The sequence below is a fragment of the Vigna unguiculata genome, chromosome 3 (assembly GCF_004118075.2).
Source record: "Vigna unguiculata cultivar IT97K-499-35 chromosome 3, ASM411807v1, whole genome shotgun sequence".
NCBI classification, from domain to species: Eukaryota; Viridiplantae; Streptophyta; class Magnoliopsida; order Fabales; family Fabaceae; genus Vigna; species Vigna unguiculata.
Window position 1 is genome coordinate 14,889,972 of NC_040281.1, and position 12,867 is coordinate 14,902,838.

Consider the following 12,867-nt stretch of genomic DNA (forward strand, 5'->3'; position numbering starts at 1 on the left):
AATCGAACGAGAAGAAGAAAAAACACTGAGCAGGAGGAAAGAAGGAGAACTGAGTGACGACGGAAAAAGAAAAGAAAGAGTCAAGCGATTATTTTAAATAGGCACTTAGTTCTTACACCCGAAACATTTAACAAATATGTTGTTCTTTTCATTTGTAAATAAGACACAAATTCAAAGTTAGGTTCAACTAGCAATTAAAATAAGAATAATAAAGTTCTTCTAATAACAACGAAACAGGAAAGTGATTGCTGCATTAAAATATCTTCACTATAGAATTTAATGTAGCTTTTGTTTTCAATTAATTGATCTTATCTGTGGTACGATGGTAAATTTGGAATACGAATAATATTTATCCTTTGCGAAGCAAAGATTTATCTTTGATAATATTCATTTTGAAATTATTGTCGTTGCTTTATCGAAGAGAACATTTGATGAGGACCAAAGAATATATATAAATCCGAAAACAGTGCACTCCAATCGCAATGGAATACTTGTCTGTTTCTAAATATGCTGGAGCCTAACCTAACCCTAATGAAGGTAGTAGTTACAGGAGATTCTGAAATCCGCGTCTATAAAAGGAGGGTTGGGTTTGTAGCAAACATCAAAGCAAGTAGAGACATAGACTTCTGTGATAAAGTAGTAAGATCCTTAATTTCCTGAACCAAACATCGACCATGTCGGGTTTCTTGGGCAACCTCTTTGGCTTGGGTGGAAACAATGGCACTGAGAATGCCTTCAAAAACTCGGGAGCAGGTGGACAAGATTTCGACAGAGGTGAGTTCAACACAGGTGTAGAAGTTGCAAGGGGTAGATACGCACCTTGCAATCGCAACAATGGCACCAAAGATGCTTTTAACAACTCTGGTCAAGGAAAGCAGAGTTTCGGAAGTGCCAAGTTCAACACTGGTGCTAGGTACTATTAAGAACCTCTCACACTGAGGTGCTTCCCAAAGATATACTTAATATGGGAATAAAAAAAAATAAGTGCTCACTCTATGGGCCTTTCTGTAAGATGTGATCATATGCTAATAATTGTGATGCTGGAACTCTACCTCTTTGTCTGTAATGCTGAACTCATCCAGTTATATAATATGCTTTTATTATCTTCTTAATTATGTGAGTACTACTTTTACAAGTTCATTATAATACTAGGTCTAGTTTTAAACCTTCGCCTGCCATGGCCAGATCTTGAGATTACTTCGTCTATAAAAATAGTGTAGAGATCGTTAAAAATCACTTTGGATGACGAGAAACACGATAAAGTGGCGTCAGCTATGGATGCAGTAACATTTATAAAATCATTAAGAAAGCACATATTTAGTCTCAGTGAAAAGATGAATTTTAAAAGGGATAAATAGACTCTAATTAGTCCATAACATCGTATTGTGTCTCACATAGTAATGTCCACTAATTTGACACTAGCTCATAAATAATTTTTGACTGAAGTAGTTTAATATGAATGAAACCGATGTTAATGCGTTTTATTTTAATTTACTGTTAGTTAAGACTTTAAATGAAATTTATTGTTTTAAGTTGTGTCCGTGTGACCTATAATAACACTACAAGAAAATTTTAATAATGAATAATTTTTTTAATAAAAAAATATGCTAATAATATTACAAGAAAACTTAGATATTGATCAGTTTAATAATCAAAAATATATTAATAGATAAATTTAGAGTAGTCAAAAATTTGGTAGTTAATATTACTAACTAATGTAAAGATCAATTCATAATATAAAATATTTTGGTTATTAATTTAGAGACCAATTATAATTTTTTGAAATTATTATAATTACTAGTAAATTTTAGTTTATAAATTGGTATCTAAATTAGTTATTATATTGACTAATTATTTTTTGTCACTAAAATTGATCGTTATTTAAAGAGTTGTTTTTTTTTTGTTTTTGTAATGTAACAACAATTCAAAAGAAAAACATTTTTTACACAATGCCTCTATCTTTAAGAAATATAAAAATACAAACAAAAAAATTGTAGTGGATGAAAGAGAGAGTGTAAATGAATGAGCTCGGTGGGACAAATGAGACGCGTATGGATAAAAAAGACAAATATGGAGAAAATAAATAAGTGTTGATAAGAGAGATAAGTATATATATGAAGGAAATAAGTGTGAAAGAATGAGATTAATGTGAACAAAAAATATGGATGTGGATGAATGAGATGTGTAAATGAAGGAAGAGAATGTGAATAAGATAAGTGTAATGAGATTTTTAGAAAAGAAAAATTAGAAGTGAGAAAAATTTTCAACTTTAAATTTGGATCTTTAGATTAAGAATATTTTACCGTTCCCCATCACCAAAACGCACAAATTTATAACATAAAATCAATGCTAACTTAACTTAAATAAGTATATATTTTATTATTATTAGTCTAATTGACACTAACTAAAATAAATAAAATTAATATAAGTTCTAACTTACATAAATATAAATATTTAAAATAAATAAGATCAGTATGAACTACTATTGATCAACTCATTTATTCTTAACAACACAAATATGTTTATTTATTAAAAATAGCTAGTGTGAACTTAAATTTGTCTAAATCGACTCTATTATTGTCAAACATTATACTTTGCTAGAGAAAAATTCAACCGTCATGATCTTGATTAAGTACCGGTACTAATGAAATATAAAAATGGTCATACTTTAATAACAAATCATTTAAAACACAAGTTTTTCGGTTGTTCAACGACAAAAAATGTGGTCTTCTTTCACATATGATAAATAAGTTTTTTCCTTAGGAGATATACGAATAGTCTTGAGTTAACATAATTTTTTTATTATCGGTAACAAAAATTAAATAAATATAATAGAACATTTGGGATACCTTAATCCTTTTACAAGTTACAAAAACATTACAGATTGGTTACTATTATGTTATAACTCCATAATAGTTCAGACACTAAAAAAATAACGAAGTAGCTAATTTACATTTACATGAACACTATAGATAATACCACCATGATGATGTTCAAAATACTTTTCAATAATCCACCCCACATTTATATTTAAACAGCTCATACATGTAATGACTCAAAAGAATAGTCTTCAACCTCCATATTCTTTACATATTGTTCCTACTTTTATACCTATAAGACATTTTAAGACTGTCAAACATAATACTTCACGAATTTTTGCATACTTATTCTATTTTACAAGAAATGTTTGTTTCCTACATTTGACAAAGTAGATCCCAGAAAACTTTTATTACATCAATGATCTCTTAGAAAATAAGTTAAAACTTTTTTCTGCAACAACTCCTTAGTGTATCACAACTAAAATGGAGAGAGGCAACGCCGACAAACGAGGAAGAAGGAAGAATGAAGAGGAACATGCACACAACTGCACAAATGAACGTGTAAGAATAATCAAACAACTCAACAATGATTGTTCTTATTTGAACTATCATCCTATGTGCAAAGGATGATGTTTGTTACTAAACACATGATCATATAAGAACTCACTAATTGATTGGGGTCCCAAACCATTCAGATGTCTAGAAGTATGGAACTCAGAAAGGGGGTTTAGAGAACTAGTAAAACAAAAATGGAGTGACTATAAAGTTGAAGGAGTTTACATGAGGGCAGCAAAAGAAAAGTTTAAAAGAATGAAACATGACTTAAAGATTTGGAATAGGGATATATTTGGACATACTAGTAAATTGAAAAAGGAAATAATAGGAAAAATTGGAGAGCTAGACAAATTGGATGATGATAGTAATTTGGATAACGATAAGAAAAAGGAGCGCATAGAGTTACTTAGTCAACTTCAATTACTAAATCTGAAACATGAATCAATCATGCAACAAAAATCTAGAGTAAAATGGATCCAACAGGGGGATAATAATTCTAAATTCTTCCATTCATCCATTAAATGGAGGTCACTTAAGAGCGAAATTAAAGGGTTGGAAATCCAAGGTAAGTGGAATGAAGATCCGAATGTTGTTAAGGAAGTTGTGAAGGAGTTTTATAGGAAAAGATTAATGGCAAAACCAAACCTTGGAGTAAGGTTGGATAATATTCAGTTCCAACAACTTTCGGTAGAGGATAATAACATGTTGACTAAGTGTTTTGATGCAATTGAAATTAAGGAGGCAGTGTGGGGGTGTGGAAGTTCTAAGAGTCCAAGACCAAATGGTTTTAATTTTAGCTTCATCAAGAAATTTTGGGACATCATTGGCAAAGATATCATACACGCAGTTGAACATTTCTACAAATTTGGCAACATATCTAAGGGCTGCAATGCATCTTTTATTAGTCTAGTGCCTAAACTGGGAAACCCGATCACATTAGATGGATACAGACCTATTTCCCTTGTAAGATGCATATACAAGGTAATATCCAAAATCCTATCTAATAGAGTGAAAAAGGTCTTGCCTAAGATAATTGATGGGTCACAGTCTGCTTTTATATCTGGAAGAGGGTTGATGGATAACATCTTAGTGGCTAACGAGACAGTTGAAGACATAAAACGAAAAAAGAAATGTGGGTTGGTAATCAAGATAGACTACGAAAAAGCATATGATTCCGTAAGTTGGGAGTTTCTTTATTACATGATGGAGAGACTAGGATTTTGTAGACAATGGATAAGTTGGATTAAGAAATGTTTAGAATCTGCCACGATCTCAGTTTTAGTAAATGGAAGCCTAACCAAACAATTCAATCCAACAAGAGGGTTAAGATAAGGGGACCCAATTGCACCTTTTTTGTTCTTAATAGTGGCACAGGGCCTATCTGGAATGGTAAACCAAGCTGTAAGAGAAAATCTGTATACAGGCATAAATGTAGGGAAAAATAGAGTCAAGGTCAATCTCTTACAATTTCCAGATGATACTTTGTTTATATGTGAAGCAAACTGCCAGAACGTTTTAGTCATTAAAAGTATACTTAGGTGCTTTGAGATGGCTTCAGGACTCAAAGTCAATTTTCATAAAAGCAGAATTGGAGCCTTGGGTGTAGATAAAAATGCTTTAATGAGGTACTCACAAGTTTTAAATTGTAATACAATGCAAATACCATTCAAATATTTGGGTATGGTTGTAGGAGGTAACCCAACAAAGCAATCTTTTTGGCAACCAGTGATTACAAAAATTAAAAATAAATTGTCCACATGGAAAGGCAAACATTTATCATTTGCGGGACGAATTTGTCTAATAAAATCAGTCATAACAGCCCTGCTCCTCTACTATTTTTCTTTTTATAAAGCCCCGATAGGTGTTTGTGAGATTATTAAGAACCTTTAAAGAAATTTTCTCTGGGGTTGGGGACATGAGGGTAGAAAGATTGCTTGGATAAGATGGGAAAATATTTGTAAATCTAAGCATGAAGGAGGAATTGGATTAAAAGATATCCATTTGTTTAATAAAGCTTTATTAGCCAAATGGAAGTTGAGACTAGGCACAGAGGAACATGGATTGTGGAAGGATATTTTAGAATCAAAATATGGATCTTGGAGAGGTCTAAGAAGACATACCAGAAAGCATTATACATCAAGGTGGTGGAAGGACTTATGTGATGTATGTGGTGAAGGAGAGGAAGGAAAATGGTTTAACCAAAACTTGGAGTGGAAAGTAGGTTCAGGATCTAGGATTAAGTTTTGGGAATATACATGGAAGGGATCATTGCCTCTTTATATAAGATTCCCTAGATTATATGAGAACTCTATTAGTAAGGAGAAAACACTAAGGGAGTTCGGTGAATGGACTAACAATGGCTGGGTATGGTTGATGAAATGGAGAAGAGATTGGTTTGAGTGGGAATTGCCTCAATTAGAGGATTTTAAACAAATGTTAAATCAAACACAAATTCTAAGAGAAGGAGAGGACCTTTGGGTATGGAAAGATGAGGAACACAAATTCACAGTCAAATCTGCGTACTTGAAATTGAAAACTCCAATTATCGGGGAAAATTTTGATATGTTCAACATGTTTTGGAGTATAAAGGTAGCTCCATCATCACAATATTTTGCGTGGAGGGCAATATTGAATAAAATAGCAACAAAGGAAAACTTGAGCAGAAGAGGGTTACAATTAGCAGAAACATCATGTGTCCTATGCGGGTTGGAGGAGGAAAATACAACCATTTATTCTTAACGTGTAAAATTGCAAACATGGTTTGGAACCTTTGTAATAAATGGGTGGGTATAAGTTCAGTGCAACATAATCAACTAAATATGCATTTCCAACAATTTTCTTTAATGGCCTTAAACAACAAAGAAAATAAAATATGGAAGGGCTTATGGATATCAATTATTTGGAATATTTGGAACCATAGAAATAAGATTGTGTTTAAACAAGGGAAAGTGGATCCAGAGGAAATATTTACTTTGGCACAATTAAATGCTTGGACATGGATGAAATACAAAGTTCCACATGTCCATTTCTCTTATAATGATTGAAATTTGTGCCCAATTGAGTGCATTAAATAAATAACGTAGAATCCTCCAATCAAAATATGATATGGAGGAAACATGTGTTATAACCCACTCAGACTATTCAGTCTAGAGGTTTCTTTTGCTTTATGCAGAATATTTCATAGGAGAAGTCTTCAAAGGTGCAATGATTTACTGGACGCACAATACTTTGCTGTTTACTGATCAGGAAGCTCTCAAATAGATCATGAACGTATTAAATCTAGCACTGGACTAAAGGAATGAATCCAATAATTGTCAATGTGTACCAACTTGACTAAGTTCCTATGAGTGGATATTCTTAAGGTGGTACTTTTTAGTTGTACTTTGAATATGTAGGTCCTCTATTTGCCTTTGATCTTTTTGCTACACACATCTATTAGGTTGTTTTGTTTATCTAAGAACCTCAATGTAAAATCAGGATTTGTATAAGGGTTGAGGCACCCCTAAAGTGTCTCTGTATATATATTAATATTCTTTGCTGATAAAAAAAAATATATCCCTTTGATGGTCCTCGTCTTATTCATCATCACACTAGTGCAATTTTACGTTTTGACAATGCCTTATATGCCTCGGTTCAGGTGCAAACGAGGCATATTATGATGCGGTGGCACTTTTGTAATTTAAGTGAACTTTTATGCCTCGGGTCTCATTAAAACCGAGGCAGAATAACAATTATGCTTCGGTTCATATAAAACCCGAGACAATAGAGCATTTTAGGGTTTAAAAACCCAAGTCAGTTCACTGTTCCTGCGCCTCCTTCTTTCTTTGCACCTCCTTCTTTCTTCCTTCGGCGTCTTCTTCTTGCTTCTGCAACGCAAAATTCGTGCGCGCCAGACTCTCCACCACTTACTACGCCAGCCACTCTGTTCACCCCTCCACTACAGTTTGGCCGTCGAATAGGGCATTGTTGGGACGCCTCCATTGTCGCGGGATTGAACGGTATGTAGATGGAGGCACTAGGTTTTGGTCTTATGTGCTTGGCTCTTTGAACACTTTCTCCACTTGTAAGCACTTTCAAAATTCAATCTTTCAAACTTTTCATTTCCATTTCCATGGTTCTTTGCCTTGAAAGTTGTTGAACTTATCTGGTTTCAGCTACCCCAAGGACTCCGACAAACACATGCTTCCACCAAGAACATTCCCGAGCCAAATATTATTATTAGAAAAAGATGGAGCACTCAAAGGGTAGCACCAGCAGCAACACCAATTCCCGTGTCAGAAATAATGAATTGGGTCAGACTGTGGACAAAAGAAACTTCTCCATTGTGAAGCTTGCACATTCCTTACTCAACAACTGTGTCAAAGTTTCTCCTTTTACCACTGCAGAGATTATTAGAATGTGTGATTTGTGTATTGAAAATTGGAAATGGAACAAGTTGTAAATTGGTTCATAAATGCTCAAGTTCAACTTTAGAAGCCAATGGTGGAAGATGTACTCAGAGGAGACGAAAGAACACAACTAAACTGTAATTTTTTTATTTTTATTTTTTATGTTTATTAGGTCTCGGTTGAAGTAAGACTCGAGGCAGTAATTTTCGTATATGCCTCGGTTATGAATCAGGACATAAACCTCTCTTTTTTACTTCATCAAGATATGCCTCGGTTATGAACTCGTGGTAAAAGGACCAAAATAACCGCGACCAAATCTACTCTCTGCACTAGTGTCAAAATCGTCTGGAGTTGTTGTTTAGCTCTTTTATCCTTTTAGTATAATAACATTTATTTAATTTTTAAAAATTATTAATTATTGTCTGATAATAACTTTTTAATAATAGTAATGTCACATGTCCAACATAATAATTTTAAAAACTATACAATAAATAATACATAATAGTATTTTAATTGTGCAGGCGAGTATTATGCAGATTCAATGTTTAGGCCGATGCTAACTTAGTAATGCTAATTCGAGTTTCTTTTAGTTTGTCTTTTTGTGCTATCTGTTAAGAACTCGTCTTTGGTGCCCCTAATTTCCACAGCATTTTATACATACATGAAAACGAACATGCAATTAATTCTTGTAATTACAACTGGACTGAACATTTTCTTTCACTTTCTTCAATAATTTAGTGTTCTAGAGGAACCATATTCCATATTAAGTTATTCACCGAATAACTCAACCCAGAAATTCAAAAGGAAAACGATTTTAGCCACCATTATATACACTTCCATCTGTACAGAATCTGATATAGCATTTGCTTTCATTTGATCTTATCTACGGTAAAAGTTGCACACGAATAACATTATTCTTTTGGCCAGTGATCATCGAACAAATATCTTTCATCAATTCATTTACATATCCTTTATCGAAGAGAATATTAGATGAAAACCAAAGATATATATACATTAATCCGAAAATATAGTACACTATCCAATAGCAATGGAACAAGGGAATAAGATGTCGCGTCTGTTTCTGACGTGACCCTATTCATCAAAGGTGGGTGGGTAGTTACATGAGATATTCTCCTTTGAGTATCTATAAAAGGAGGGTTGGGTTGGTGGCAAACTTAAAGGCAAGAAGAGAGATAAAGTTGAGAGAGAAAGTAACAAGATCCTTAATTTCGTCGACCATGTCTGGTTTCTTTAGCTCACTGTTTGGTTGGGATGCAAACAATGGCACTGAGGATGCCTTCAAGAACTCGGGGGGAGGACAAGATTTCAAGGAAGGGGAGTTCAACACTGGTGTGCAAGTTGCGAAGGGGAGATACGCACCTTCAAGGGGTAACAATGGCACCAAAAGTGCTTTCAACAACTCAGGTTCAGGAAAACAGGACTTTGGAAGGGCCAAGTTTAACACTGGTGCTAGGTACGAGTGATTCACCAGCTATCACTTTGAAGGGCTATAATATATATAGTGTAATCTTGTGGGAATAAGAATCATAAAGTGCTCATTTTGTGGGCCTGTGTGTAAGGTGTGTGTCTATGATCTTATATATGCTAATAATATTATGATAGTGGTGCTGGAACCCTAAGTAGTTTCTACTGTAAAATTCCTGAAGTAATCTAATATGTGCTCTACTCTGTCACCTTACTTCATCACTATATAAAGATGACCCTAATATAACTTTTTGGCTTTGCGTTTGAAGCTAAAGAATTGCTTTTTCAGTTTTTGGGGTTTCTAATTAAGATGGGTGAATTTTCTTTTTGATATTACTCAAATAGGCAGATTGGTACTCAGATCAAACCATTTTTTATTGTTCAGAAATCGTGTTCGCAAACACGATTTTAACGTAAACCTTGATCTATATAACTGACGTTGTAATTGATTGAAAGTCATTTATTCAACTCAAGGCACCAAAAATCCAACTCTACGTCTAAAAAAGTTTCGACAAAGCCACTATGATGATTTATATATACAAGGACGCAAACTTTAATGAGAACCAATGTTTCGACAAAGTCTTTTCATCTAAGAATTAATGTTACTAATATTCATTTTCAAATTTATGTGCTGATGCGAACTTGAATTCTGCAAAAATCATTGTTAATTGATATATAGTGTTCTTATAGTGAAATAGTGGTAGGACCGGTTAATGGTTGAAATCATAGCATTTTTCTATAAAATAGGTGATCAAAGGAGTAAGATTTATCACTTGTATAGAATTGTTTTGTCCGTACAAAAACTAAACAATGTTAATGAGTTACTTTGTATAAACTAAACTCAATTGAAAAAATAATTAAAATATCTGAACTAAATTGTTTTTTATTTTAAAAAATTGAATTATATTATATTAAACTAAATTGCACTCCAATATAAACTGAACTAAATTATTATGAATTGATTTTTTTTAACTACAATATTTTTGAACCAAACTATATTATTTTTTAATCAAATTACACTACTTTTAAATCAAATTATACTAAATTTGAACGAACAACATTAATTTTGATCTGAATTATATTATGTTCGATGAACTTTACTATTATTGAATCAAACTGCAGTAGTTTTATCGTATATGATTGTCTTGTCAATAATAATCAAACTTTTATAATTTAAAAGTGCTTAGAAAATATAAATTTAAATATCAACTAAAAATATAAACTTAAAATATCAATAAAAAGTTATAGTTTTACAAACCGATGTTTCAAAAATAAAAAACGTTTCAACTCGTAATTTTATATGGTGGCAATAGTTAAAAAGTTTGTGGTGATGGTAATAACCATTTTGGTATGTTTCCACGTAAAAGAAAGGTGTTGTTTTGTTGATTTGGTCTTTTCTCTTAACAAGAAAAGCAAAGCTGAGAGACTTTAATCCCATCATGGGAATTAAATTAATTTATTTGACATATAGAAGTTTCGATTCCGTGCAGATTAACTAGGTTTTGTTAGGTGAAGAATAAGATAACACTTTTTTGTTTTTATTGATTCGTGGACATGCTTTTTGCAGTGACTTCCCTTTCACTAAAAACCCATTCTTAATACTCCCTCTCCCTCTTTCTGTCCTCGTGGGTCCTTCTCTAGGGTTTACCAACCTTCTACATCCATCAAAGATCCTACATGTTAGTTCAGTTAGACATACCCATAAAAGCTTCAGGCTAATTAACCTTTTCGACCAATTGATAAGGGTTTCAATTGGTTGAATTGAGGAATAAAATATAAACTTCAAAATATCAATAAAAAGTTATAGTTTTACAAACCGATGTTTCGAAAAGAAAAAAACGCTTCAACTCGTAATTTTATGGTGGCGGTAGTTAAAAAAAAATAATGATACAATGCCTCACTTATTTGACCCAACTTTTACCTGCCTACGTGGCATGCCTTATTTTAATGTTTTTTAATATGAGAAGAGCAGTGACATGTGAGCGAAACGAGAGTGAATGTTGAGGTTTGAAGGTCACACGCTGCAGAGAAAACATAAGAAAAAAGAAGTGAACGTTGCGGTTTAGGGAAAAGGCGAGAGTGCGGTTTAGAGAAAAGCGAGAGTGCGGTTTTGGGAAATAATAACAGAGGTGGATCGCTGCCGCAACTTTGTCGACAATTGGAAGCCCTAATTTTGGTGTTCTTCTTCTCCAAATCAAAGGGCAATTTTGTATGTTTTCCTACCCCGATTGCAATCCCTTATTTTTGTGATGTTTTTTCCCCAAATTAAACCCCATTCGTATGTTCTTGTTCGACGATTGAAATGAAGTGCATGTTCCAAGTGAAGCTACAGAAGACAAAGATGTAACCAACAGCGATATGTACGTCGTATGAGGAATGATCCACAGTTACGGTTCAAAAGCCGTGTAATCCAAACTCCGTTCGTAATTTATAGTCGAAAGAAGAAAAGGATACCAAAATAGTTGTTGGAGTTGCAGCAATATGTATCTATTTTGTTTTGTTTGATGGAAATGAAATATCATTTTCATTTGTTTAATTATAAGAATGTAGAATTGTAATTCAAATGTATGAAACATGAAGTTGTGAACAATTTTTTTTGTTGTGTTTTTGTTCTGTTATGGTGCAATTAATAAATAATGACTTTTCTAAAGTCTTTCTGGTGATTTGTACTGAATTATTTAGCAAATAAAATATGGTAAGTCTGTGGTACAGAAACCATATCTCAGAAAGACAATTATTGAATTTTAAGAATTCATGTGTTGTGGGAGTTATTGATAGGCACTTATGGTATTGTGAAAAGGTTGTTACGTTACTCATTTGTAGGTGGTTCATGTTGTTTGTACATAAAGTACATATGAAAAAGGCAGTTATGTTATAGTAAAAAGACAGTTGCGGAATTAATTTGTATATGGTTCATATCAGTTGGGAATCATTGTTTAGATGGTTTTCCAATAATAAGATGAAGAATCTTTGTAATTTAAATTTTAAGAATAAATAAAAAATTGTTGGTGGTCAACGAAAGTTTTGACATGTTGTTTGTACATAAAGTACATATGAAAAAGGCAGTTATGGTGTAGTAAAAAGACAGTTGCAGTACTGTCTGTACAAAAAGTTGAGTGTAAAAAGACACTTATGCAATTAGAAAAGGACACTTCATTTTCGAACCAGAAAAGTTGGTTTTTATTTCAATCTTCAATTCCAATCACTTGTTTAAGATGCTTGGTGATGATTCATGGTGATGGAATTATTTGGATGGCCTTTGGATTGTGTCCAAACTAGATTTCATGTAAAAATACACTTGAAAAGCAGTTGCAGTACTGTCTATACAAAAAGTTGAGTGTAAAAAGACACTTATGCAATTAGAAAAGGACATTTCATTTTCGTACTAGAGAAGTTGGTTTTTATTTCAATCTTCAATTCCAATCACTTATTTGAGATGTTTGGTCATGATTCATGGTGATGAAATTATTAGTATGGCCTTTGGATTGTGTCCAAACCAGATTTCATGTAAAAATACCCTTGAAAAGCAGTTTCAGTAGTGCATGTACAAAAAGTTGAGTGTAAAAAGACACTTATGGAATTACAAAAGGACACTTCATTCAAATACCACAAGGAATACA

General features: G+C 32.9%; 1 protein-coding gene across 1 annotated transcript; it reads left to right on the forward strand.

The window, feature by feature from the left end:
• The first annotated feature begins 586 nt into the window (after positions 1–586).
• On the forward strand, positions 587–1,112 carry LOC114176576. Its single transcript, XM_028061656.1, has one exon. The coding sequence runs from the start codon at positions 675–677 to the stop codon at positions 921–923; it is 249 nt and encodes an 82-aa protein (XP_027917457.1). The 5' UTR covers positions 587–674; the 3' UTR covers positions 924–1,112.
• Positions 1,113–12,867: the final 11,755 nt, after the last annotated feature.